At 49.5% G+C, this 27195-nt stretch overlaps 1 protein-coding gene across 2 annotated transcripts in view; it reads left to right on the forward strand.

Annotated features, from left to right (window-relative positions):
• The first annotated feature begins 10636 nt into the window (after nucleotides 1-10636).
• Nucleotides 10637-27195, forward strand: part of LOC306923559 (insulin-like growth factor 1 receptor) — a 42498-nt gene continuing 25939 nt past the window's right edge. Inside the window, exons 1-6 of one of the 2 annotated variants that reach the window (XM_079501729.1) lie at nucleotides 10637-10870; nucleotides 18095-18231; nucleotides 19553-19697; nucleotides 25753-25961; nucleotides 26553-26679; nucleotides 26870-27117. In XM_079501729.1, the coding sequence (XP_079357855.1) occupies nucleotides 10662-10870; nucleotides 18095-18231; nucleotides 19553-19697; nucleotides 25753-25961; nucleotides 26553-26679; nucleotides 26870-27117 (1075 nt within the window). In that variant the 5' untranslated portion in view covers nucleotides 10637-10661. The remainder of the gene's footprint in view (nucleotides 10871-18094; nucleotides 18232-19552; nucleotides 19698-25752; nucleotides 25962-26552; nucleotides 26680-26869; nucleotides 27118-27195) is intronic. The other variant, XR_013790083.1, reaches the window with a different exon arrangement.

The following is a 27195-nucleotide window of genomic DNA, read 5'->3' on the forward strand; positions in this document are numbered from 1 at the left end:
CCAAGTATAACTTCATGCTTGGAGATCTGCCATTTGTCTCTATGCGAGACACAATGTCCAACCAAGTATAACTTCATGCTTGGAGATCTGCCATTTGTCTCTATGCGAGACACAATGTCCAACCAAGTATAACTCAGGCTTAAATGGTGTACGTCTTAAAAGGGAAAGTAATACGGTGTTTCCGCCATATCGTTTGTTGTTAGGCGGGTGCTGCATACCTGTGTGTACAGTTAGACTTAGCAGATATACAAATAACAACACCACCAAAAACAACAACAGCAGCGGCAGCAGCAGCTGCAGCATAGTGGGCTGAGGCCTGAGGGGAGAAGGAAGGGGTGTGCGTGTCTGTATGTGTGCGTGTGTGTGTGTGTGTGTGTCTGTGTGTGTGTGTGTGTGTGTGTGCGTGTGCGCGCATGTGTGTGGGTGTGTATGTTGTTGTGACTGAACGCGAGTGAGGGGAAATGCCACGCATGCCTGAACACACAGACCAGCACATAGTTGTGTGAAAAACACAGCGCTGGTCTTTAGTGGGCACGGGAGTGGAAGATACCCAGAAACACTGGCGTTTGGGAGCAACGGGTTCATCCACACGCACACACACCTTTGTGTTGGCGAGTTTTAAGCCATGAAGCTCTCCTGAGCCAGCTGTCTGCGCGAGAAAAATCACCCCGCGCGAGACGCCATGCAATGTTTCTCCTTTCCAAAACACTCAGCAAAACAGCACCCTACACAGGCACGCACACACACACACACGCACACGCACACACACACACACACACACACACACACACACACACACACACACACACACACACACACACACACATACACACGCACACACACATTACGCTCTGCACAGACCCAGACCCGCTTTGTCTGAAAAGGTGAAAAGCAGCAGATGAGATCAGCAGAGCTGGGTTCCAGCAGAGCAGGAGACTCAGACTGCCGCAGCACTTATAGGACGACCGTATTGGATTCTTTCTGCGGTGCGGTTTGCCTTTGGCCGTGAGCGGAGGAAGCATCCTCTTCTCTTGGCCGTCTGGGGCTAGATGTGGTTTAAACAAGTGTCTGGAGTGATCAGCTGGCGGCTCCCGGGGACGATCGGGTTGCCGGAAGAGGATGTGGCCTGATAGAACCCTGGGGGGGGGGGGGGGGGGGGGGTTCGGCCCCCGCCATTGTGGGGCTGCGGTTGTTCCCTAGCCAGGATCCCCCCCACCCCCTGCCTGCTACCGTACTCCTGCTTTGCTACCTGAGCTTGACAGCCATAGTAGCTCCCCTGTCCTCTCTCTGCATACAGTACATCACCGCTATTTGAATGTCCAAATTAAAACTGTTACTTTTCAGGGAATGGAAAAGCAATTGTTTCAATGTGGATCCAATTCAGTTATGATCTAGTCACAACAAGCTCTTGTTAATACTTTGGTTTAATATTTAATATTAACGAGACACACTTAACCACTTTCACTTCAAAAAGAAAATGCTAAAATAGCCAATTTCTTGCTATTTTTGTGCGACACTGTAATATGACAAAGTAGGCCATTACTAATAAACAAAACCATAAAAAGGTGACATCTGGAGATACAAGGTGTCTGCCCGACAGCAACGATATAGAGTACAGTGTATTACGGGGAGGTATCCATATCCCTACACTACAGTTGAGTAGATTTATTTAGGTCAGTGGTTTTCAACCTTTTTCATACCAAGGCCCATTGTTTATCCAGCATTTGAGCCACAGGCCACCATTTGATGACATTTAGCCTCTCAGATCCAAAATTAAAGAATATTCTTTATGGACCCGTAACTGTCCATTTGGTTACCAACACTCCCCGGACCACTGATTTAGGTACAGTATATGGATGGAGTGAATGATTCAGTAACTGAAACTGAACTGGATCTGATGCTGGGATTAATGGAATCATTTGGTCTAACGGCTGCGTTTAGAGAGCGAACAGTATGACTGGCTGTCCGTTCCACAGCTACTGTACTGTAGGTTGTAAAGAGACATAAGAATATATGAATGTGGGTCTGTACTCTGTAGTGCCTGTATAACTTAGTGCACTTGATATAACACACGCACGCACACACACACACACACACACACACACACACACACACACACACACACACACACACACACACACACACACACACACACACACACACACACGCACACGCACTTAGATGGTGTAGCCTACAGGTCGTGGTATAGTTTATTCATTGTTCATAGTTAATTCGTATAGGTTTTGGTGTTTCAAATAAGAACCCGACATTTTCCATTCAAACGTAAAAGGTCAGCCTTGTTATTAGCAGCAGTATTTTTTGGTTGGTTACTCTTCACATCCGTTCAGCTTTTTTCCCTTTTAGAGTTACTATGTTTTTCTTTTTTTTTCTGAATCCGGGAAAAAGCCATGCTTAATTGCTATGGTTACAACTCCCCCTCTCCTCCATGTCTCTCTTCCTCTCTCTCTCCGCCTGTCTCTCTCTCTCTCTCTCTCTCTCTCCGTTTCTCTTTCTCTCGTCTGTCTCTCTCTCTCCTTCTCCGTCTCTCTCTCTCTCTCTCTCTCTCTCTCCCTCTCTCTCTCCCTCTCATTCTCTCCGTCTCTCTCCCTCTCTCTCTCCCCTCCCCTCCTGACGCCCTGCTCTCTCTCTCTCTCTCTCTCTCTCTCTCTCTCTCTCTCTCTCTCTCTCTCTCTCTCTCTCCTCTCTCTCTCCGTCTCTCTCTCCGTCTCTCTCTCTCTCTCTCTCTCCCTCTCATTCTCTCCGTCTCTCTCTCCGTCTCTCTCTCCCCTCCCCTCCCGACGCCCTGCTCTCTCTCTCTCTCCCTCTCATTCTCTCCGTCTCTCTCTCCGTCTCTCTCTCCCCTCCCCTCCCGACGCCCTGCTCTCTCTCTCTCTCTCCCTCTCATTCTCTCCGTCTCTCTCTCCGTCTCTCTCTCTCCCCTCCCCTCCCGACGCCCTGCTCTCTCTCTCTCTCTTCCTCTCATTCTCTCCGTCTCTCTCCCTCTCTCTCTCCCCTCCCCTCCCGACGCCCTGCTCTCTCCCTCCACAGAGGACTTGTTTACCGTCTCTGCTCCAGACTCAATAACATGTCAATCATCAGGATTAGAACCTCCCCTGCTCGCCTGCCACTGGTCCGCTGCAAATGTCCCAGTTTACCCCCTCCCCCTCCTTTCCCTCCCTCTCACACTCCTCCCCCTCACACACACCCCCCTCCCCTCCCCCACCACCACTGTGTATAATGAATGATATCCCTACTGTCTGTCACGCTTCCTATTCATCCTGAATGACACAGGGGGAAAAACATGCCGTGTTATGATACACAGCTGACATTAATGGGATTCAGTTTTTCTCCCCTTTCATTCGTCTTTTTTCCCGTATAGATATTGTTACGGGGTAAAACCCTGAGTGTTCATTTAACCACTGAGAGTGTGGATAACATGACCAAATGGACCCATAAAGCGGGAACCTCATACAGTATGTCCAAATACTGTTACTTTTCAGAATTCAAATTCAAGAACAGCAAGAATAGCATATCTACGAGCTGAAAACGCCTTATGTTTGTAGCTTGTAGATGGGTCTATTTTTGTTAGTTTCGTGTGACACTGTAGTGTAGCCTGGCAAAGTAGGCCATTAATTTACAAAACAAACCATAAAGAGATAAAATATGGAGAAAAGAGGCTTGCTGCCCGCGACCAGCCACGATTTACTGTGTGCCAATGTCTTTGTCATCTTTGTTTACAGAAACGTGTATTTGTTGTATATTGTATGATTTATTTATATTTCCCAGCGAGTGAGAGGCAGTGTAAACGTGTCTGTCACCATGTCTCCATGATGTAAACAGAGTAGTAGTAGTCTCAATATATACGCAGCATGCATGCACTCCCTAGCTGGAGGGACAGCACGTGCATTCAGATGAGGCAGCATTTGCTGCATTGCAATCCTCCTTTTCCAAAGCACAGTGTGTGTGCGTCGTGTGTGTGTGGCTGTCTGTTTTCTTTGCTCAATAATACAATAAAATACTTTTGTTCTAGCACTTGAATATATAACCCCACATTCTCACACGTCCGCATGCAGACGGTGTTGAAATCTGGCCATTGCCTTATCGGGTTGGAGCTGTGTGTGTGTGTGTGTGTGTGTGTGTGTGTGTGTGTGTGTGTGTGTGTGTGTGTGTGTGTGTGTGTGTGTGGTGTGTATGTGTGTGTGTGTGTGTGTGTGTGTGTGTGTGTGTGTGTGTGTGTGTGGTGTGTGTGTGTGTGTGTGTGTGTGTGTGTGTGTGTGTGTGTGTGTGTGTGTGTGTGTGTACAGCTTTTCTAAATTTCCCCATACACATAAGACAGAAGGGAGAGGCGAGGGGGGGAGGGCATGGCTGACTGGCTACCGGTCACATGACCCTGACCCCCCTCCCTCACACACACGCCTCCTTGTAAAGGCAGAGAGTCGGCGACTGAGCCATAGGTTCGCTTCTTCCAGTGGTAGAAAAAGTATATACTCTATTGTTTGACTTAAGTAGAAGTATCAATACTGCCATGTATAACTCCTATACTCCATTACAAGTAAATGGGTAAAAGTACAAAAGTAAAAAGGAGGAGGCTCCTGCATTTAAGCATTGGCTAAATGAAATGACTAGTACGCTTCATCTTGAGAGAATAAGGTATTTCTTGAGAAACAGGGAGAAACAATTTGATAAGGTTTGGCTGCCCCTTGTCCATTACTTGAGTAGAAACAATTCATAGACAGGATACCACTGATGTGGTTGACTGTACGACATTTTCTTTCAGATGTTTTCCATTTTTCAAATTACTATTTTATTCTACAGTGAGCAGTATGGGTGGGAGGGTTCAGGGTTTTCTTTCTCTTTTTTTTCTTTCATTTTTTGTTTTCTATAAAAGAAAAATGTAATTCATATCACAATGTTTAATCTACAACAATTTATAATCTGTTCTCAATAAACACTGTGACAATTTGACAAAAAAGAATGTACTTAAAGTACCTAAAGTAAAAGTACTCATTGTGCAGAATGGCCCATTTCAAGTTTTCAAATGTATAAAAAAATCATTTGGAAATAGCAGATTATGTAGAGCGGCTATTTTCAAATGGCCGAAATGTATATAGAGCTGAAGTGGTTGTGGTATGTCTTGTAATAATAATCTAAATCTACAAAGTAACTACTAACTAAAGTGTTCAAATAAATGTACTGGAGTAAAAGTACAATATTTGGATCCGAGATGTAGTGGAGTAGAAGTAAAAGTATTGGAAATAGGAAATACTCAAGTAAAGTATACAAATACCTCAAATTTGTATAGGCCTACTTAAGTACAGTACTTAAATAAATGTACTTAGTTACTTTCCAACACTGCTTTCTTCATATCGGTTTCTTCTCTCTTTTCTTGTTTTATGTGATCACCAAATACTATACTGTCTCTCCCAGAGAGCTATTGGCATTCCTTGTTCTGCTGCTGTTGTTGTTGTTTTGTTGCCTCATGCTTATGCCTTTATTCCAACCACAAGCATGGTTTAGACTGGGAAATGAACCGCACAAGAAAGCATGGGTAGAAACCCATGCTTTCTTTTTCGTCTTCTTTTTTTTCTTCTTTTTTTCTGCAGCAAAAGCTCCTAAAGTTGTTATTCTGTTGGGCGCAGGGGAATAAGGGATTAACATTCTCCTCTGCGATTCCCTCCGCTGCCTAGAACATTCTAGAAATTCTTCACATAGTCCAGAGACCATGGGTATTACCTTTTTGACAGAAAACCGAAGCAGCCTCGTGCACTGCAGGCAGCAGTGCTTTCCCCTCAGCCTGCCTGTTTACCGGCACTTTCTGTTTATCGAACGGAGATTGCAGGAATGCACCTGGTGTTTGGGGAAGGGGGGGGGGACCACGCCACCCTGCACGTTGCAGTGATTCTGTGAACAGCCATGGGTGGACGACGGCCGCAGTGTCCGTGGCATCTGGGCCGACCATTTGTTGAGGGAAAAGAGGGGGTGGGTTAGGTGGGGGGTGGCCGGTTGTGTAACAACAGTGTGAGAGGAATAGCACTTTAAGCCCCACAGAGATTTAGTTCCTTCATTTATTGTACTTTTCCTTTTTCCCCCTTCTTTTTTTCTCTCACCATAAATATCTTGAGTGTCATTAGGTTTCATTCACGCTCTTCGTACTGTACAGGGGAGGCGTCCTCCCTTTTCTGCGTGTTAGAGCAGCTATAGCCACAGCCCACAGAGAGAGTGCTCTCGGACAGTGAGTAGAATGAGGACACTACATTCTCCGACGGAGGAGCCCCTTGTTACAGGAGGTAGTCCCTCGACGGAGGAGCCCCTTGTTACAGGAGGTAGTCCCTCGACGGAGGAGCCCCTTGTTACAGGAGGTAGTCCCTCGACGGAGGAGCCCCTTGTTACAGGAGGTAGTCCCTCGACGGAGGAGCCCCTTGTTACAGGAGGTAGTCCCTCGACGGAGGAGCCCCTTGTTACAGGAGGTAGTCCCTCGACGGAGGAGCCCCTTGTTACAGGAGGTAGTCCCTCGCCATGGAGGAGCCCCTTGTTACAGGAGGTAGTCCCTCGACGGAGGAGCCCCTTGTTACAGGAGGTAGTCCCTCGACGGAGGAGCCCCTTGTTACAGGAGGTAGTCCCTCGACGGAGGAGCCCCTTGTTACAGGAGGTAGTCCCTCGACGGAGGAGCCCCTTGTTACAGGAGGTAGTCCCTCGACGGAGGAGCCCCTTGTTACAGGAGGTAGTCCCTCGATGGAGGAGCCCCTTGTTACAGGAGGTAGTCCCTCGATGGAGGAGCCCCTTGTTACAGGAGGTAGTCCCTCGCCATGGAGGAGCCCCTTGTTACAGGAGGTAGTCCCTCGCCATTGATGTAGTAGAAACCTCACGATGCCATGGAGAGCAGCGGCGTGGAAATAGGGCCTCACATTAGGAGCATCTATAAATAGAGGACTGTATCCTTGATACCACGGGTTGGTTTGGTCACACAGGGAAAACCGGGTCGACTTATATGGATTGCGAGGCAGCAGGCCTCGCGAACCTCCTCTTTTCTCTTCCTTCCTCGCGGCGGAAGGTATGCATGTTTGGAATTTCTCTTCATTGAGGAATCTGTTAAAATGATGCGTAGCGAGACGGCCGCCTCCTTCCAACATGGCTCGTTAGAGTTTGCTTTGGCTGCCCCCTTTTGGTGGACATCCAGGCAATTGATGCTTTGCTGATTTCACACACACACACACACGCGCGCGCGCGCGCGCGCGCGCGCGCGCGCACACACACACACACACACACACACACACACACACACACACACACACACACACACACACACACACACACACACACACACACACACACACACACATACATACATACATATCTATACATAATTTACTCACCCCCTGTTATTTTTTATTATCATATGAACAATGTACTTGACATAACCGCTGAGTTTTGGGGCTCCAGAATACATTGGGCCCTATTATGCATGTCTTAAGTACCAGGTCTTATTACTTAACTTAAGACCTGGAGGCGTGATCAATGCCATTTGGCTATTCTGAGTGGCCAAACAGCATTGACCACGCCTCCAGGTCTTAAGTTAAGTCATAAGACCTGGTACTTAAGACACGCATAATAGGGCCCAATGTGTGGAGCATAGAGCCAATCAGCTCTCTGTGAGGTATAGGAATTGGAGCGAGGGTCCAGTGTATATACATAGCCCAGGAAAGGGCCATACAACTAATTATGGAAGTACAGCTCTCAAATGTTACTCATTTACAAATATACATGTGTTTTATATTGACCAATGAAGAATATTAATTCTTTCAGTGCCATTGCCGTACATCTAGGTCGGTTGGTTAATTGAAACCCAATCTGGGTACCCATTAGTAAAACAATGGAAAAACAGCGCGCTCATTTCACAGTCTGTCTCCAGAGAGACTAATTTAAACCAATTAAAGCCCTAACGCATGGAAACCAATTCAGAACCTGTGAAATGAATACGTTAGGCGGTGCAGCACTGTTTGTTCACATCCTAGCTCTTGTAGTGGAAAAAGAGCTGCAAGAAGAGCTCATTACAGTTAAAAGACGTCCTGCTCCAGGTGCTTTTCACTGGCGTGGACTCAAGAGTAGCTGGCAGAGGGACACTCCTTCATCACCGTTCTTCCTTGGGTATATGCACACTCTCTCTACTTTAGGGTTAACCAGATCCAAACTGTTCATTTGAGGGACAGAAGAAGGTGTTACCGATGATACTAATGAAGGCTCTGTTCCATTCTGGTCAAACAGAGTCAGGGTGCTGCTATCGTGCATGTTGGCTCACTGGAAACACTCTGCTACACCAGTGATCTGCTACACCTCAAAGTGTCCTTGCGGGGGTTCCAAATGGCCCCGGGCATCATACTACAGCGTTGCATCAAAAGTAGCAGATCCACAACCTCGTTTTGAACTTGTAGATCTGCTACTTTTGCTATTTTTGCATTTGAATCCTGAAAAGTAACAATCTTGGACACGTGAGGTTTCCATCCGACAAGAGACCATGGCATGCACAACAAAACAGTCACCTTAGTGTTCACTGGAAAATCTTCTTATCTCTCTGCAAGTCCGATGCAAGCGGTTATTACAACTGTGAGATAATACAACTTAACGTATGTCTTAATACCTGGATTAGGGATCATTGGTGATCACGGCCAGCCCAACAACCTATCATGTGTTGTTGTTAAGATCATTGGTGATCACGACCAGCCCAACAACCTATCATGTGTTGCTGTTAAGGCCTCCCGTGATACGGCACGGTGCCTGATTTCGTCAGAGTTGTTGATACTTGGACAAAATGGTCATTTTTCCATTTCATAAGGCGATAAAATATGGACGCAGAGGCTTTCAGGGTGAAAAGTTCAGTATTTCTCCTCTAAGCAGAGAACAGCACGTTCCTAGCCCCCCCCCCTCCCCCTGTATTGTAAGCAAAAGTGTACATATGTCCCAAGCGGCCGGAATGCGTTGTTATTGATAACACATTGCCATGTGGTCGGGGGCCCTTAAGTGAGGCTCAGTAAACACAGAGAGCATTCTGTTATTCATGTTCGCTAAAAGTTAATTTGAAACACCCCATCCGTTTCTCCACACAATCGTTTCGCTGTCGATTCTCTCACAGCCCCCCCCTTTGCAAGCATTGATCTCTCTCTCTCTTGGAAGCTGTAGTTCTTCGAGTCAGTTTTGTTCCCCCCCCCCCCCCCCTCTCTCCTTCCCCCACCGTTAAAACAGAATGTTGGTAAACCAATGGAAGACATTAATGCCCCCCTCCCCCCCTCATGTTCATATGTTTTTAATGATGAATTAGGCCTATAGTGTTGGTTCCAAAAGTGATAAATATCTCAGGGTGAGTTGCTAAGATCTTTGATTATGGGACAAAGCCCCCCCGTGCGACGCCCCGCTTTATAGATTACAGAGGTGAGGACCGTTGTGTTCCCCAGCAGTGGTTATGAGGTATAGTTACACTTTTAGACATTAGACATTAGTACCCATTTCTGTCCTGTCACAGTGTCACTCCTTCTCTCCCTTCCCAGTGGAGTCAACGGCAATCCATCACTGCTCGTTTGTCATCCCTCTCTCGGAGTCTCCAAAATGAATTCCCTCAACAGCTACAAGCGGCAATAAAGCCCGGCTTCATCCTTGCCGCGCATGGGAAATAGCAGATCGACAAGTTCACAACACGTCACACTGTACGGTGTGCTGTGAGCTTGAAGATCTGCTGTTGTTGGTGTGCGACACCAGCACACAACCAAGTATAATATTTATTTGTAGTGAGGCCAGCGTTGCCGTTTACTAACAAAGCTGGCATAGAGCGGAGAGAGGGGCCCTTGCGCAAACATTCTGCGTCCTGCCGGCCCGGCACACCAACTGGGTCTGTGAGGGAGTTATCCAACTCTTGCTGGCTCCTCAGCCCCTTCCTGGCTTCATGCTTTTACAGCTCGCTAGGCCTCAGTCACACATGAAAGACAGCGTGTCTTCTCGGTGTCTCCTGTGTCCTCTGTGTGTCGCATGGCTCGCAATTCATTTTCAATGGGAGTCACTGCAAAACTCACTGCAAAGTGCAAACTAAGAAATAAGGAAGGTAACAATACCACATAATCAAAAGAACACAACTGAAAAGTAAACTACTAACTTTGACAAGAAAACAAGGAACACATGAACAACACAGAACGGATCGTGACACACGCGCGTGCACACGCACGCACGCACGCACGCACGCACGCACGCACGCACGCACGCACGCACGCACACACACACACACACACACACACACACACACACACACATGCACCTCTTAATACACCCTGCTTATCCTCTCCGGTCTGTTGTCAGGCTAGTATCGCACTCACATAATCTATTGCTATTGCTCAGCGTGCCTCGCTACATTTTTTTGAAACAATGCCACGTTCGAACAAAAACAGGGTTTAATCTTTGCCAACCGTGGTGGCGTCAGTATGACCTTGTTGTGATCCAGATTTGCTGTGTTGGCCAGCAGTGCAGATTATTGCGCTCACCCCGAACTGACCTCTGCCCCTGTCTGTGTTTATCTCTTGTCTCCTCCAGTTTGCCCAGACAACTGCAAGCATGCGTGCACAGACGAGGGGGAGTGCTGCCACAGCCAGTGCCTGGGAAGCTGCACGGAGCCCGGCAACGACATGGCCTGCTCCGGCTGCCTCCACTACTACCACGAGGGCCGCTGCGTGTCCGACTGTCCCGCGGACACGTACAAGTTCGAGGGCTGGCGCTGCATCACCATGGACCTCTGCGCCCGCGTGCACCTGCCCAGCGACATCGACTTTGTCATCCACAGAGGAGAGTGTATGCCTGAGTGCCCCTCTGGCTTCACACGCAACGAGACCAACAGGTAAATAATACCATATACACCAGTGGTTCTCAAACGGTTTCATGCATTTGGCCACAGACCCCCATCTGAAAAGGTTTGGCCAGCTAGGGACCAACCGGAAGAGATTATCAACATTATTCAAACATTTGCTCTATTTTTCAAAAATAATATAAACAAAAACAAAGCAGATCTACAAGATCTACAAGCTCTAAATGCAGTTAAAGTTATACATTTTGCTGGGGACCCCCTGGTGCCCCCCCGCCCCCCCCCCCCCCCCCAGCGTTGATGGTGTGGCAGCAGATGACCGTTTCCGTTTAAATCAGCTGCCACACCAATATAGCTACATGGGAAGATGGAGTGGAAGTAGAAACAGAAACAAGGTGCTACCTTCGGGAGACTGGCGGGGAATACACTTATTATGCACAGAGCCTATTGCTGCCTGCAGGGGATAAGGGATGAAATCAGTAAGGGACCAATTGCTTTCACCCATGGTTTCACCCCAGAACTCTATTTCACTGAAGTAGCAGATGGTCCTAGAGTTATAAAAAACCCCAAAAAAACACTGAGTAGAGTCTATAGCTTCTCTTAAATATTCATAGAAAGAGTTGGTGTTACAGACTTTGTTTTGGTTCAGTGCGTACTTTTTGCTTTCCCGAATTAATTTGCATAAAGAATTCCTGTACCTGGAGCTGAACTTTACCTCACCTGGCCCGTAAACCATTCCATTCTACAAGAGAGCACTCAGAGCCCGAAGTGCCAGCAGGCTAGAAGGCATGCGAGGCTATTAATGATTGAAGGCCAGACTTTCCAGGCTTTTTTAGAAATAGTGGAAGATGCTGAACTTAATGCCCTGCACTATTTCCGTGGATTAGCATCGCTCTGAGAATTTCAGGAGGGATTCATCATCGGTGCTGTGCTTTTGACTTATCCCACCCAAACTGTTACGGTTTCGAACCCAGGTTCGAACCCTCCACCTCCACCTTCCACTTCTGGTGTTCCTGGGCACAACCCACTGCGCCGTCATCCCTCTTCCACCTAGTCAGGTCCACCTCTGTGTTCCCCTTCCCCTCTGACGAGCTGCCTGGGTGTGGCACTGCACACCTGTTTCCATTCTACAATGATCACCAGAGTCTTCAAAAACCCTGCCTTCCCCCCACTCCTCGCCAGATCTTCCCATAGAAACGCCTGGCAAGTATAGTTGCTCTCTACTCAGTTGCTGTTCGTACTCTGTAGAGCTGTTCTTGTGTTTTAGCTGCAGTATTAGCTGTTTAGCTAATTTGTTTCTCTCATCCTCCAGACCTGGCAATCTGCCGTGCCACTCCTGGATCTCGTCACCCCTTTGTTCTGGACTGTCTGTTTGGCTGCCGATCTACAAGCTCGTCTTCGACTACTCTCTTGGATTTCCCCTAAGTATAGTTTATATTATATATATCCTCATAGATACATATCTACCTAGTTATACTATAGAGTATTTATGTATTTATATGGATTTATATATATATCTATACATTGTCATTATCCTGCTTTATTTGGACATTAAACTGCTTAATAGTCTTCCTGTCTCTTGAGTGGTTGCATTTGAGTTCAGAACACAACTCAGTCTTAACAGAAGATCTGGCCAACATGAACTCAGCACCCTCAGGAGGTCAGGCTCCAGAGCAGGCCTCTTCTACTGAGCCTTCTCTTAACACTATGGCTGCTATCCAGCGCCAAGACTTTGTGCTTGCTGACCACGCCCGGTTGCTTCGTCAGGCCTCCACTATGATGCAGGGCATGGCTAGTGAGCAACAGACCCAGTCACAACAGCTGCAACAAGTAGCCAGCGAACAGCAGTCACTACTAACCCAGATGAAGAACATGTGTGACCAGTTAGCTGCTCTGTGTGCCGCAGCCCCACCATCCCATTCAGTTCAAGTAACTTCCGCTGCTATCTCACCCCCCACTCTTGGGCCTGTTGCCCAGCCTGGCCGGGAGCCTAACCTGGCTAGCCCCCAGCCTTTCGATGGGTCATTCACAGGCTACCGGGGATTCATGTTGCAGTGCAACTTTGTCTTTGACCTGCAGCCCAGCATGTTTTCTACTGACGCAGCCAAGGTAGCCTACATTGCCACCCACACCACCGGTGAGGCACTTCGTTGGGTCCAGTCTTTCTTGAGCTCCAACCTGGGGGCAAGGCACAACTATGCCAACTTCGAGGAGGAGTTCGAGAGAGTGTTTGACCACCCCGTCGCTGGTCAAGATGTAGGATCCCAGCTGCTACATATCAAGCAGGGCTCCCGCACTGTTGCCGCTTATGCAATCGAGTTCCGCACGCTTGCGGCCAGCACAAGGTGGGCCGATTCTACGCTGCGCTGCATCTTTAGAGAGGGTCTCACGGAGGCACTGAAAGACGAGCTGGTTAGAGACAAGCCCACCGACCTCAATAAGCTCATCAGTCTTGCCATTGATGTCGACGAACGTCTCCGTGAGCGCAAGAAGACCAAGGCACATCAAGGCTCCTCCCGCTTGACCCCCATTCAGAACAGCAGTACCTCTTGTTCCTATGAGACATTCGTTTCAGACTCTGTCCCAGGTGCAGAGCCAATGGAGGTGGGCAGAATGCGTCTGTCTGCTGCGGAGAAGGAACACCGCAGGACCCGCGGCCTCTGCATGTATTGTGGGCAGAGGGGCCACTCAAGGGACAGCTGTCCTAGGCTGCCAAAAGATTAGGCTCATCGGAGACCAGGGGACTCCAGGTGAGCCGAGTCTCTCGTTCCCCCTCATCCGTTAGCCCTGCCAAGTTTGAGGCCAATCTCTCCTGGCATGGAGGGACACTCTCAGTCAGCACCCTCATTGACTCTGGCGCCGATGAGAGTTTCATTGACCACCAATTGGCCTGTGAGGCTAACATTCCCCTCATCGCCTTGATTGAACCCATCCCTGCTTTTGCTCTGGATGGACACAGGATTGGCCTTATTACACACCAGACTCAACTCCTCAAAATGACCTTGTCCGGCAACCATGTCGAGGAGATCCGTTTCCATGTGTTACCGTCCCCTGGCACTCCTCTCATCCTAGGCCGACCCTGGTTGGAGTTGCATGTCCCCCATGTGGACTACGGTAGAGGCCGCATCCTCAGTTGGAGCACCACCTGCTATGCCCGGTGTCTCCGTGCTGCAACTTCCTCCACCCCAGGGCCTCCTTCTGAAACTCCCTCTCCTCCTGACTTGTCTACTGTTCCATCCGCTTACCATGACCTTGGTGAGGCGTTCAGTAAAGACAGAGCCCGTTCCCTCCCTCCCCATCGTCCTTACGATTGCGGCATTGATCTCCTTCCGGACGCAGCCTATCCCGCCAGTCGGCTGTACAATTTGTCACTCCCTGAGAAGGGAGCCATGGACAAATACATCTCGGAATGTTTGGCTGAGGGTCTCATCCGTCCTTCTCGGTCCCCGATGGCAGCTGGCTTCTTCTTTGTCAAGAAGAAGGGCGGAGACCTCAGGCCGTGTATCGACTACAGAGAACTTAACAGGATCACGGTCAAGAACAAGTACCCTCTCCCCCTCATCAGTTCCAACTTCGAACCCCTGCAGGGGGCTACCGTCTTCACGAAGTTGGACCTCCGGAATGCCTACCATCTCGTTCGGATACGTGAGGGGGATGAGTTCAAGACTGCGTTCAAGACTCCGCGGGGGCATTATGAATATCTCGTCATGCCTTTCGGCCTTACCAACGCCCCCGGAGTTTTTCAAGCATTGATGAACGATGTACTGAGGGACATGCTGGATATCTTTGTAGTTCTCTACCTCGACGACATCCTGATTTTCTCCAGGAGTGCTGAGGAACACGTCCAACACGTCCGTCAAGTCATCCAGCGCCTCCTGGAGAACCGCCTCTTCATCAAGGCCGAGAAGTGCACCTTCCATGCTCCCTCAGTGGAGTTTCTGGGATTCATCATAGAGGGTGGACAGACTCGGCCGGACCCACGAAAGGTCCAGACTGTTGTTGAGTGGCCTCAACCGGCCAACAGGAAGCAGCTACAGAGTTTTTTGGGCTTTTCAAACTTTTATCGTTGCTTCATTCGAGGCTACAGCAAGGTGGCAGCCCCCCTCACTGCTCTTACGTCGCCTCTGCGTCCTTTTGCCTGGACACCTGCAGCCAGCGCCGCCTTCGACGCCCTTAAGAGGCGATTCATATCTGCACCCATCCTGCTCCACCCTGATCCCTCTAAGCCCTTCGTAGTGGAGGTGGATGCCTCTGACACTGGCATGGGGGCAGTTCTCTCACAACAGTCTGACTCAGATGAGAAACTGCATCCCTGTGCTTTCTTGTCTCGCCGGTTCACCCCGGCTGAGGAGAATTACGACATCGGCAACAGGGAGCTCCTGGCTGTTGTGGAGGCCTTCGAGGAGTGGCGCCACTGGTTGGAGGGTGCAGAGCATCCCAGCACTGTCTGGTCCGACCACAAGAATCTCACTTACATCCGGTCGGCCAGGCGGCTGAACTCTCGGCAGGCACGCTGGGCCCTATTCCTCGGCCGGTTCAACTTCACTCTGACGTACCGGCCAGGTTCCAAGAACGCTAAGGCTGACGCACTGTCTCGGATTCACTCAGTGGAGAGAGTCCCCATTACCCCGGACACCATTCTCCCCGCTTCCCAAGTGATTGGAGTGATCACCACTAGTCTGGAGGCAGCGGTCAGGAGAGCTCAGCGCACGCAACCCGACCCAGGAACTGGACCCCCAAACCGACTGTACGTTCCTGATGCTGCCCGATCCCAGGTCCTCCAGTGGTGCCATGCCAGCCGGGTGGCTTGTCATCCAGGAGTCAACCGCACCCTCTCCTTCGTACGCCGGCGGTTCTGGTGGCCTACTTTGGCGGCTGATGTCCGTAGTTTTGTCACCGCCTGCACGGTGTGCGCCCGAGGCAAGTCATCCCATCAGTCCCCTGCTGGTCTCTTGCATCCCCTTCCTGTCCCTGGTCGACCTTGGTCGCATATCGCTTTGGATTTCGTCACCGGTCTTCCCCCCTCCATGGGCAACACCGTTATCCTCACGGTGGTAGACCGTTTCTCCAAGGCTGTGCACCTTGTAGCCCTCCCTAAGCTCCCTTCTTCCAAGGAGACGGCGGAGTTACTGATGGAACACGTTTACCGCCTTCATGGACTCCCAGCGGACATCGTCAGTGACCGTGGTCCCCAGTTCACCTCCCAGGCCTGGAGGGCTTTCTGTAAGGGCATCGGTGCCACCATCAGCCTCTCCTCTGGATATCACCCCCAGTCAAACGGACAAGCAGAGCGGGCCAATCAGAGTCTGGAGGGGGCCCTCCGTTGCGCCTCTGCTCTCCATCCATCCTCCTGGAGTAAGGATCTGCCCTGGGTTGAATACTCATTGAACACCCACGTCAGTGCTGCCACCGGTATGTCACCCTTTGAGTGCTACCTGGGGTACCAGCCTCCCCTGTTTCCGGCCCAGGAGACTGAGGTTGCAGTCCCTTCGGTTCAAGCCCATCTTCGACGTAGTCGCAAGGTGTGGAAGACTGTCCATGCAGCTCTACTGAGGTCCAACACCCGTGCTTGCCGGGGAGCCAACCGTCGGCGCACCAAGGCCCCGCAGTACAGAGTGGGTCAGCAGGTGTATCTCTCATCCTCTGACCTTCCGCTGCAGGTGGAGTCCCGGAAGCTGGCGCCCCGGTTTCTAGGACCATTCCCTATTGAGCACATTGTCAATCCGGTTGCAGTGCGCCTCCGACTCCCCTCCTCCATGCAGCGGGTCCATCCAGTTTTCCACGTCTCCAAGATAAAGCCCGTCTCCTCATGCCCCTTGACACCTCCACCCCCTACCCCCCCACCCCCACAGATGGTCGATGGGCATCCTCAATGGACGGTGCGGCGGCTCCTCAAGGTGCGCCGCCGGGGTCGTGGATTCCAATACCTCGTCGACTGGGAGGGGTATGGGCTGGAGGAGCGCAGTTGGGTTCCCCGGAAACTCATCATGGACCCCGAGCTTCTGCGGCAGTTCTACCGAGACAATCCGGATGCGCCTGGCAGGTCGCCAGGGGGCTCCCGTAGAGGGGGGGGTCCTGTTACGGTTTCGAACCCAGGTTCGAACCCTCCACCTCCACCTTCCACTTCTGGTGTTCCTGGGCACAACCCACTGCGCCGTCATCCCTCTTCCACCTAGTCAGGTCCACCTCTGTGTTCCCCTTCCCCTCTGACGAGCTGCCTGGGTGTGGCACTGCACACCTGTTTCCATTCTACAATGATCACCAGAGTCTTCAAAAACCCTGCCTTCCCCCCACTCCTCGCCAGATCTTCCCATAGAAACGCCTGGCAAGTATAGTTGCTCTCTACTCAGTTGCTGTTCGTACTCTGTAGAGCTGTTCTTGTGTTTTAGCTGCAGTATTAGCTGTTTAGCTAATTTGTTTCTCTCATCCTCCAGACCTGGCAATCTGCCGTGCCACTCCTGGATCTCGTCACCCCTTTGTTCTGGACTGTCTGTTTGGCTGCCGATCTACAAGCTCGTCTTCGACTACTCTCTTGGATTTCCCCTAAGTATAGTTTATATTATATATATCCTCATAGATACATATCTACCTAGTTATACTATAGAGTATTTATGTATTTATATGGATTTATATATATATCTATACATTGTCATTATCCTGCTTTATTTGGACATTAAACTGCTTAATAGTCTTCCTGTCTCTTGAGTGGTTGCATTTGAGTTCAGAACACAACTCAGTCTTAACACAAACACACACCCACCACAACATGATAAGAGAGCGTCTTTGTTTGTTACTCACAGCAACGTGCAGTACACTCCCTGTATTTAGTTGGTCATTTCGCCGAAATTTCCCATGTCTTCTCTCTCCCATATCACTTTTGGCCACGCCGTTGCTGCTCATGTTTTGTTGTCTTGGGGGGGGGTCAGCGCAATGAGTCACTCTCTCACGGAGCAGGGTTCAGCCGAGGCCCCATAAAAGATTCAGGCCTCCGTGTGAGTAGCCGACCTCGCATCACACGGTGAGAATTTATGCCTGAATGTGTTGTTGGAATGCTAGGGAGTCAGAGGAAGGGGGTGTGGACAAGGCACTCAGGGGTGACGTATGTTAGTCGGTGAAGTTTAGATTAGATTGTTAGATTCTCTGACAGTTCCTCCTTTCTTTCCCATGCACCCCCCCCCCCCCCCCCGCCCCCGTCCACCTTTTACACAATCACATGCCCCTCCTCTCTCTCTCTCTCTCTCTCTCTCTTTCTCTTTTCAGTATGTTCTGCAGTGCATGCGACGGCCTGTGTGATAAAATCTGCCCGACCTCCGTCATCGACTCGGTGGATGCCGCTCAGTCTTTAATGGGATGCACCATCATCAAGGGCAATCTTAACATCAACATCCGCCGTGGGAGTGAGTACAACTAGTGCGACAGACAAACAGCCTCCACGCTCTCCTCCCGTTTTGTACGGCATGACAACAACATGGCGACGTTGCTGCGTGGCGTAGCCCACTTTTTCCCAAACACTGGGTTCGGGACCCATTTGTGGGTCGTGGACACATTGTTATGGGTCCCCTTAGTTTTTGTTTCCTACATTTGGTTGTTAATTATTATTATTTGAAAACATTTTGAAAAAACATTCCCAGAAAAGCAAAAATGTCATGAATGAAATGAAAACACAAATTTGATGATATTTTTGCATTAATTTCCTGAAGAAATAAAAGAAAAATCTAAGACATTCCATAAATTAGAACAAATATTTAAGAAGTAATGAAAATATCCGATCTACAAGCTCACATAAAAATAGCAAGTCACCCATGTTCAAAAATAGCAGATGTACAAGCTCGCAGCGCAGCACTAAGTGACTCGCTGTGAGCTTGTAGGTCTGCTATTTTATGAAAAGCCAACGCAAAAATGTAAAATGACACTGATTTGTGGTGCACGACACTGTCACATGACTAAATCTAAATCAGGCTGTATGTATGCTAAATGATCACTTTATGTTCCACGCACCACACAGGAGTGGTGAGTTCTGGAATACAACATCAGCCAGCTCCAATAGACCTGTGTGTGTAAACCACAACGCCACTACAATACACCATGCATGCATGCAGACACTATGCTATAGTATGCTGCAGCCTTGACATTTACACCATTACTACGCACTACACTAAACCACACTATACAAATCCTCAGCCCATGTTAGCTGGCTGAAACTGCTACGTATACCTTAGTTGGTACTAATCCCATAGTATGACGATTATCTCTTGAGACTGAGAAAATAGGGACCCCCGGGGGGATTCGAAATGACATCAGCAGCCTGCACTCCAGCTCAATTATCAGTATCACATTATGCTATAATGCAATTTATTTACACAGTCGACGGGGGTGGCCTACGAGCTTATCTTCCGATATGATAAAGCTTATACACAAACTATTCACTGGGGTATTTCTTGTGCAGGGCGCTATGTTTGGGGGCTGATGGCAGCCGAGTAGAGGTCTCTGTGGATTTTGAATGTGTTCCTCAAAGCCCTGGTTCTCACACGTTGTGTGTGTGTGTGTGTGTGTGTGTGTGTGTGTGTGTGTGTGTGTGTGTGTGTGTGTGTGTGTGTGTGTGTGTGTGTGTGTGTGTGTGTGTGTGTGTGTGTGTGTGTGTGTGTGTGTGTGTGTGTGTGTGTGTGTGTGTGTGTGTGTGTGTGTGTGTGTGTGTGTGTGTTTATCTTCTCTCCCCAGATAACATAGCGTATGAGCTGGAGAGCTTCATGGGGTTGATCCAGACAGTGACGGGCTATGTGAGGATCCGCCACTCCCACACGCTTGGCTCGCTCTCCTTCCTCAAGAGCCTGCGTAACATCAACGGAGAGGAGCTGTTGGAGGGGTAGGGATTGTCTCGCTTCGCCTGCAAGTGTGTGAGTGTGCGTGTGCTTGCATGCGTGTGTGCGTGCGTGCAACACACCAGGATGGTCAGAATTACTTTGTAATCATCACATCTGCATTCAATTGAATTGTAAACTAATATAATTGGAATCAAACGATCCATGTTCATGGGATTATTTTCAATGGACCAAACAAAGGTTTTCTAGGTTGGGCTGTCTGGAGAGATTGTGGTACCATTAATATTTATGGCAGTGGCTCAGGAGGTAGAGCCTTGGAATCCAAAGGTCCCAGGTTTGGCTCCTCCTGGCTACATGTCAAAGTGTCCTTGAGCAAGACACTGAACCCCTAAATGCTCCCGATGAGCAGGTTGGGTTCCTCCGCCATGGGTGTGTGAATGTGAAATACAATGTAAAACGCTTTGGAGAAGATCACTATATAAATGCAGTCCATTTACCATGATATAATGCAGTCCATTTACCTTTTAAAAAAAAGTGTTGCCTGCAAACAAAGTTGACTCTGTATCTGTTTCCCAGTAGGTTAACTAACAAATGTGGCACGGTGGATGAGTGTACTCAGGTTAGCCTATCGCATGACATTGCCACCACTCAAGCCCCTCTTTAGAGAGAAAAGGTCTCTGGTGATGGCCTGGGGGGGCGTGGGAAAGCCTGTAGGCCCTCTTGTTGTCACTCTCCCAGAGTAGGGTTTCAGCTGCTGGAATGCTGTGGCTGAGGGCAGGCATTCCCCTCGTTGTTGAGGTGTTCTGCCGGGGATATAGGGATGACAGGGGCAGTGCCCTGTTTAATGTCCGTCTCAGCGCCGCACTCGACACACCCGCACACTCGCAGAAATCCGAGCTCCCCTTGACGTCTGGCCCTGTTAGCACTCACAAAAAGTGCTCGCTCTTCTCGACAACGTTCACTCTTCTTAATCTCCTGTGATTGCGACCGCAGGTCGCAGTTACTATAAAAACGTGCAGGAAGCCTGTCACGCTCAAGCCTGTCACACTAGCCTGTCACACTTCCTGTACTTGCTTTGCCTGTAGTCCTTGCATAGCTTTCTATGGGCCAACCATAGAGAGTGCTTGCCTGTAATGCACTTCCGTTACGCTACGCTCACTAAGCTCAAGCCTGTCACGCTTCATGTAATGCTTCCGTCACACGCTCTTCATGTAATGCTTAAGTTTCAGCTCCGGAGTAACAGCAGAGCGCTAAGCGACCGCCCGCATTAAACCAGGAAATGTCGCATCAGGACTTTTGCTTATTCCTTCTTAATCTGTGTATATAAAATATAGCTAACTCGTCGAATATCTTAGTTACATAATGCTTCCGTCACACGCTCTCCATGTAAGGCTTTGTCACGCTCTTCATGTCATGCTGCTTTCCCCACACACACACACACACACACACACACACACACACACACACACACACACACACACACACACACACACACACACACACACACACAACACACACACACACACACACACACACACACACACACACACACACACACACGCCCATTCAGATCTGATGGGACATTGTCCAGCAGCTACCCGAAGATGGGGTACCCATCGGCTTGGAGGAGATTGCGGACAAGGATCAGGATCTGGATGCCTAGCCGCAGGTTGACGAGGCACGCCAGGTGGAACAGGGAGACACTGTCGTCAGTGTCGTTTGGCTGACGAGGTTGATCCGCAGCAGGAAGCGCAGAAGGTCCAAATGGCCATTCACTGGCCGGCACAGGAACAGCAGCCCGCATCCGAGTACAACACCACTGGCCTCTGGACCATGTCATATCCAACGTTATTCCCTGCTGGCGCAGCTGACATAAGCAACGTGGGTGCCAATGGCGTGATCCGTGACGTCTCATTGGCTGATTGGGCACAGTTCCTCATGCGGTGGAAGGACCCTTGATTCGCAAAGCATCCACGATGGCGCTATCACATCTTTAACATGCTGCAGAGGTGTCGCACGCACATGACCGGCAGGGTCTTTGTGAACCATGACCGGCAGGGTCTTTGTGAACCATGACTGGCAGGGTCTTTGTGAACCATGACCGGCAGGTTCTTTGTGAACCATGAACGGCAGGGTCTTTGTGAACCATGACCGGCAGGGTCTTTGTGAACCATGACCGGCAGGGTCTTTGTGAACTATGACCGGCAGGGTCTTTTTGAACTATGACCGGCAGGGTCTTTGTGAACTATGACCGGCAGGGCCAACATGACATTGTGATCCGAAGTGGAATAAGCGCTTGCAGGTGGCTGTGTCAGCTCCGTGACACAGCCACCTGCAAGCGCTTATTCCACTTCGGATCACAACTGCACGGCACAGCCACGTGGAAATGAGCACGGCGTGCAGAGCTGCTGGACATGATGGACGCCAAGGGGCTCCTGCCTTTTCTTCATCACTTGGAGTTCAGCTGACATGCAGTGGAACCTGCTCCAGCTGGTACTACAGCAGTCTGAGGGGATGGCGCCCCAGCACGACATTGACAACAGCGGCCGAAATCGCCGTGTCAACGAAAACCCTGCCTTGGTAGGCGAATGGTTCGTTTTGCGCTTGCAGAGTTTCATGGACACCATCGGTGCGGAAGGCATGCACGTCGAGGAACATTGGCTCATCTTTGAGTGGCAAGGCTCCATTCACTCTCATGGCGTGATCTGGCTAAAGCCTGGCGTATGGCCGTTTGAGGACGTCCAGGCCGTGATCAACGACCCTGCCCGCCAGACTGACCAGCAGGTGCTCCTACAGTTCTATGACCAGTTTTGCAGTGCCTGGAACCCCATCTCTTGGACGCACGAGCAGCTCCGGGCCATGCTGCTGGAATAAGGCAAACACCCACAGCTTGCCAACCCCCACCCGCCGTTGCCACCCAATCTGGAACACCCCTGCCGCAAGCAGTTTTAACGTGTGGATACCCCTGAGGAGTCCGACAGCTCCAACGACGAGGCGGACTTCACACAAGACCTGCAGGATGATTGGATGCACGCCCGCACTGTTCACGCCCAATTCGCTGACGCAGAGAAAGAGGACAGCGGCCTACACTTTGATCCCTCAGAGTTCTGGGAGGAGCTGCGTGCCCAAGGATCATCCAACCTGAAGGATGCTGAAGGAAGCCGGGGAATTTGTGAAGCAACAGCTGACAGGGTGCAGTTCCGCCTGTCCCCTGTCAATTACGATGACACACACCAAGCCCGCCTGAACGCAACACAGCGATTGGCTTTTCACACCCTATGCAAAGCCACCCAGGCTGCCATGCTTGATGGACCACTGCGGTGCACTACACGCATCATCATCTCGGGCCCCGCAGGCACAGGGAAGAGCTACATCATAAAATGCTTGGTGCAGCATTGTCGCTCTGTCTATGGTGACGAACATGCCACGACAGCTATCAGACTCGCATCTCCCACTGGCACAGCTGCTTTCAACATCACTGGAACCACTCACTATTGTCCCTGCCGGTGCCCCTGCCCAGCACTCTGCCATACATGCAACCCGAGGCCCTCAGGAACCTCCAGGCACGGATCCAGGGCCTCAAGGTCCTGGTGGTGGATGAAATGAGCACTGTCGGGAATGGTTTGGCAGCGTTTCCGTTGTGCTTATGGGGGACTTTGGCCAGTTACCGCCTGTCCTCGATCTACCCATGTATTCAAAGGTGCCAAAGCAGGGATTGAGCGATGCAGGGAGGAGAGCTTTCGCAGCGTTTAAGCAGGGTGTCGTTCTTCACACTGTGGAACGCATCGCGGGCGACACACCACTATCCAAAGACTTCACAGCCCTTCTTGCACGGATTAGAAATGGTGAGGTCACACATGCAGATTGGCAGTACCTCATGCAATGATCATACCACATGCTCAACGCAGAGGAACAGACCAGCTTCAAAGATGCCCAGGTGCTCGTCAGCACACACCAGGCTGAGGAAAACCACAACCGTGCAGAACTTCACAGATTGGACACACCAAAAGCCAGGCTACAGGCTGTCAACGCAGGTCCTGGGGCACAGTCTGTCAAGGCAGATGATGCCTAGCCAACTTCTTACATGTGGCAAAGGGTGCACGTGTCATGCTCCACCAAAATCTTTGGGTGGATGCAGGCTTGACCAACGGAGCCTTGGAAACAGTACACGGGGTCCTTTACGATCCCAACGGTGCGCAGCCACCTGCCCTACCTGTGGCGGTCTTTGTGCAATTTGACCTCTACAAAGGGCCAACCTTTCTCCACCATTACGCACGCACCGTGCCCATCGGGACAAGTTAACAAGGTGTGCTCACGCACTCAGATTCCCCTGTCTCTATCCTTCGCCATCACAATACACAAGAGTCAGGGCTGGACTCGGCAAAAGATGCGCCTCGACACAGGACCTTCGTAGCACAGTCTGGGGATGGCTTACATTGGATGTTCCAGGGCCACATCGCCGCAAGGCTTGTGTCTGCAACCTGAAGATAAACAACGCCAAGGGCCACCAGGACCGCAGGGCCATGGACAAGGCCTTGCAGCGGATGCATGACACCCTGGAGCAAAATAACCAGCTAGCCTCATGGTAAATGCAATGTTTGTTTATGCGTTTCTGTGGGACTGACTCGGTGCAGTCCCACACTCGATTTCTGACAGTGAAACAACCAAACTACGTCTGACTCCCATGTGTGTCTCTCTCTCTCTGTCTGTGTGTGTTCCAGATTGTGTATGTGACACAAGCATCCACTACTGCAACCCATGTGTCTCTGTGTGTTACGACTGTATCGCTAAAAATCCACGCATCAACAACTCAGTCCCCTGCAGTCGACGCCAATTGTTGTACTGCTGCCGTCGGTGGTCTTTATATTTTATAGCTCCAGTTACTGCTGCGCTGCGGTAAACACCACTGGAGTAGGATGTCATGTACTTCTAATAGTCCATCTTACATCCTACTAATTATAAGTTGCCTTTAAAATGAAACCTGTCTACGTGACTTGAAAGTTCACTTGATCATATACTACAGGAAGGTCTTCTTTTGAAGTTTACCATTTTGAGAGGAAATACTACAACTTTCAAAGTAGCCAGCGCCATCCGCTTTCACTTTTACGCTGTGTGGTGGTAATGGTCTCATTCAAAGAAATATAGAAATAGACGAACTGACAATATACAACCTGCAGAAATAATAAACAACATGCATTTGTGTTGTCAAAGACATACATATTTCTCATCTCTGTTCTTTCTACTCTTCTCCATGATTGACTCAACTGCACACAAACTTTCTTGTCATTTAATGTCCACCCCCACCATGTCTCATATGCACGGCTGTCTGTATTTATGTTGAAAACCCCCCACCCCACTTCCACTTGCTACATCCTGAGTCAAAGACAGCCCTAGTCTTTGTGTGTGTGTGTGTGTGTGTGTGTGTGTGTGTGTGTGTGTGTGTGTGTGTGTGTGTGTGTACATTGCCAGATTTTTTTAAAGTCTGTTGTTTCCCCACGGCTTCGCTTCTCGCCCTCAAGGCGTCTTACTACATGTTTGCCAAAGTAAAATGACCATATTGTGTTCTCTATAAAAGATGACCCGATCTGTTGATATGTTGCATGTTTGTTTTTTTGCGCTTAGTCGTGTAAATGACCTGATATGTGTTTGCCGCCGACCACCATCTCAAAATATTTTGTTCCAGGCAAGAACCCCCGGAAGCAAAGATTTGAGTTAAAAACGTTTATTTATATATTCAAAGCAACCCCATCTCACAGAGAACACCTAGAAACCTAGAAAACCCAAAGATCCGTACATATTACACAGCTACTGTTTTGACCGTGACGGAGACGTGGCTTCCATTGTATGAAAGTGCTATTCACTTGGGTCGGGCTGGGTGACTTTGGGTTTGACATTATTTATTATTCTGTCCATATCAGGTTACAACTCGGACAGGGCTGAGTCGGCTCTACCGAACTCCGCAACGTTCGACACAACAGGTTTTCTAGACGTGTATGTACGGAATTGCAATTCCGTGCTACTGTATTTCACCGTGTTTGGGTGAGACTGGGTAGATTCAAAGATATGGCTGGTGAAGATTTGATCTCTCCCCCTCATCAGGATGTATGCGTTCTCGGCTATTGACAACCAGCACCTGCTGCTCCTGTGGGACTGGAACCAGCACAACCTGACCATCAGGGCCGGGCGGCTCTTCTTCCGCCAGAACCCCAAGCTGTGCATGTCGGAGATCCACAAGATGTGGGAGAAGACAGGCATCGCCGAGAAGCCGCAGGAGGGCGATTTCCGCAACAATGGCGACAGAGCGAGCTGTGAGTACAGCTCTATCTATAGTGGTTCCCAAAACGTTTCAGCCCCGTGACCCAAAACTGAAATTAGATATTCGCCCCGGGGACCCGAACTAGTGAAAATAGATGATCTACAAGCTCACAACATGGCGCGAAGCGACACGTTGTGAGCTATTTTCACCACTTCTTCTTTTCAAAATCTTTTTATTTTCCATATACACAGTATGGGTGTCAAGTCACAGGTTCATAGAAAAAATAAAAATAAAATATCAGATTTTAGTATCAGTGACTGAGGTAAACAAACGTAGCCTATTGTATGAATCACAGAGATCGTGGGCAGACATAATGAAAAGAATGTTATTGTGCAAAACATGCCCCTTCAAGACAAATGAAAAACAAATATTTGTTCTAATTTATAACATTTTGTAGATTTGTCTTTAATTTCTTCATGACATTACTGAAAAAAAAATCTTTGGATTTTTTATTATTAATTCATGAATAGTTTAGCTTTTTTTGCGAATGTTTTTTTTTTAATGCTTTGAAATAATAATAATAATAATAAAAACAGCCGTGTACATGTTTATCTTAGCAGTGTTCTCGCTCTGTTCACGGCAGGTGAAAGCCACATACTCAAGTTCAAGTCCAACAGCACCACGAGCAACCTGATCAAGCTGACCTGGGAGCGCTACCGACCGCCGGACTACAGGGATCTGATCAGCTTCGTGGTTTACTACAAGGAGTCGTGAGTACAGTGCATTGTTGTTAAGCTCACAGCGCCTCGCATCTATGATCACTATTTTACCCAACAGCGACGATATATATTTCTAAGGAGATCTGTGTGCTTCTGTGATCACAATAACTGACTTTGTGGCGTTAGGTTATGATAATCGTGGCACAATGATTTGACTCCCATCTTGTCCATACCACCGCAGCCCCTTCCAGAACATCACAGAGTTCGACGGCCAGGATGGCTGCGGCTCCAACAGCTGGAATATGGTGGACGTAGACCTTCCCCCGGACAAGACCACGGACAAGAGCACGGACCCCCGCGTGCTCCTCAAGCACCTGAAGCCCTGGACGCAGTACGCCGTGTTCGTCAGGGCCATCACGCTGCGCGTGGAGGACAAGCACACCGTCGGCGCCAAGAGCGACGTGGTCTACATCCGGACCAGTCCGTCACGTAAGACTGATTGACTGACCTGACCGCGTGCAATATAGTGCCACTCAAGGTTCAAGGTTGTACTTTATTGTTACATCG

Source organism: Electrona antarctica (assembly GCF_951216825.1).
Source record: "Electrona antarctica genome assembly, chromosome: 5".
Taxonomy (NCBI): Eukaryota; Metazoa; Chordata; class Actinopteri; order Myctophiformes; family Myctophidae; genus Electrona; species Electrona antarctica.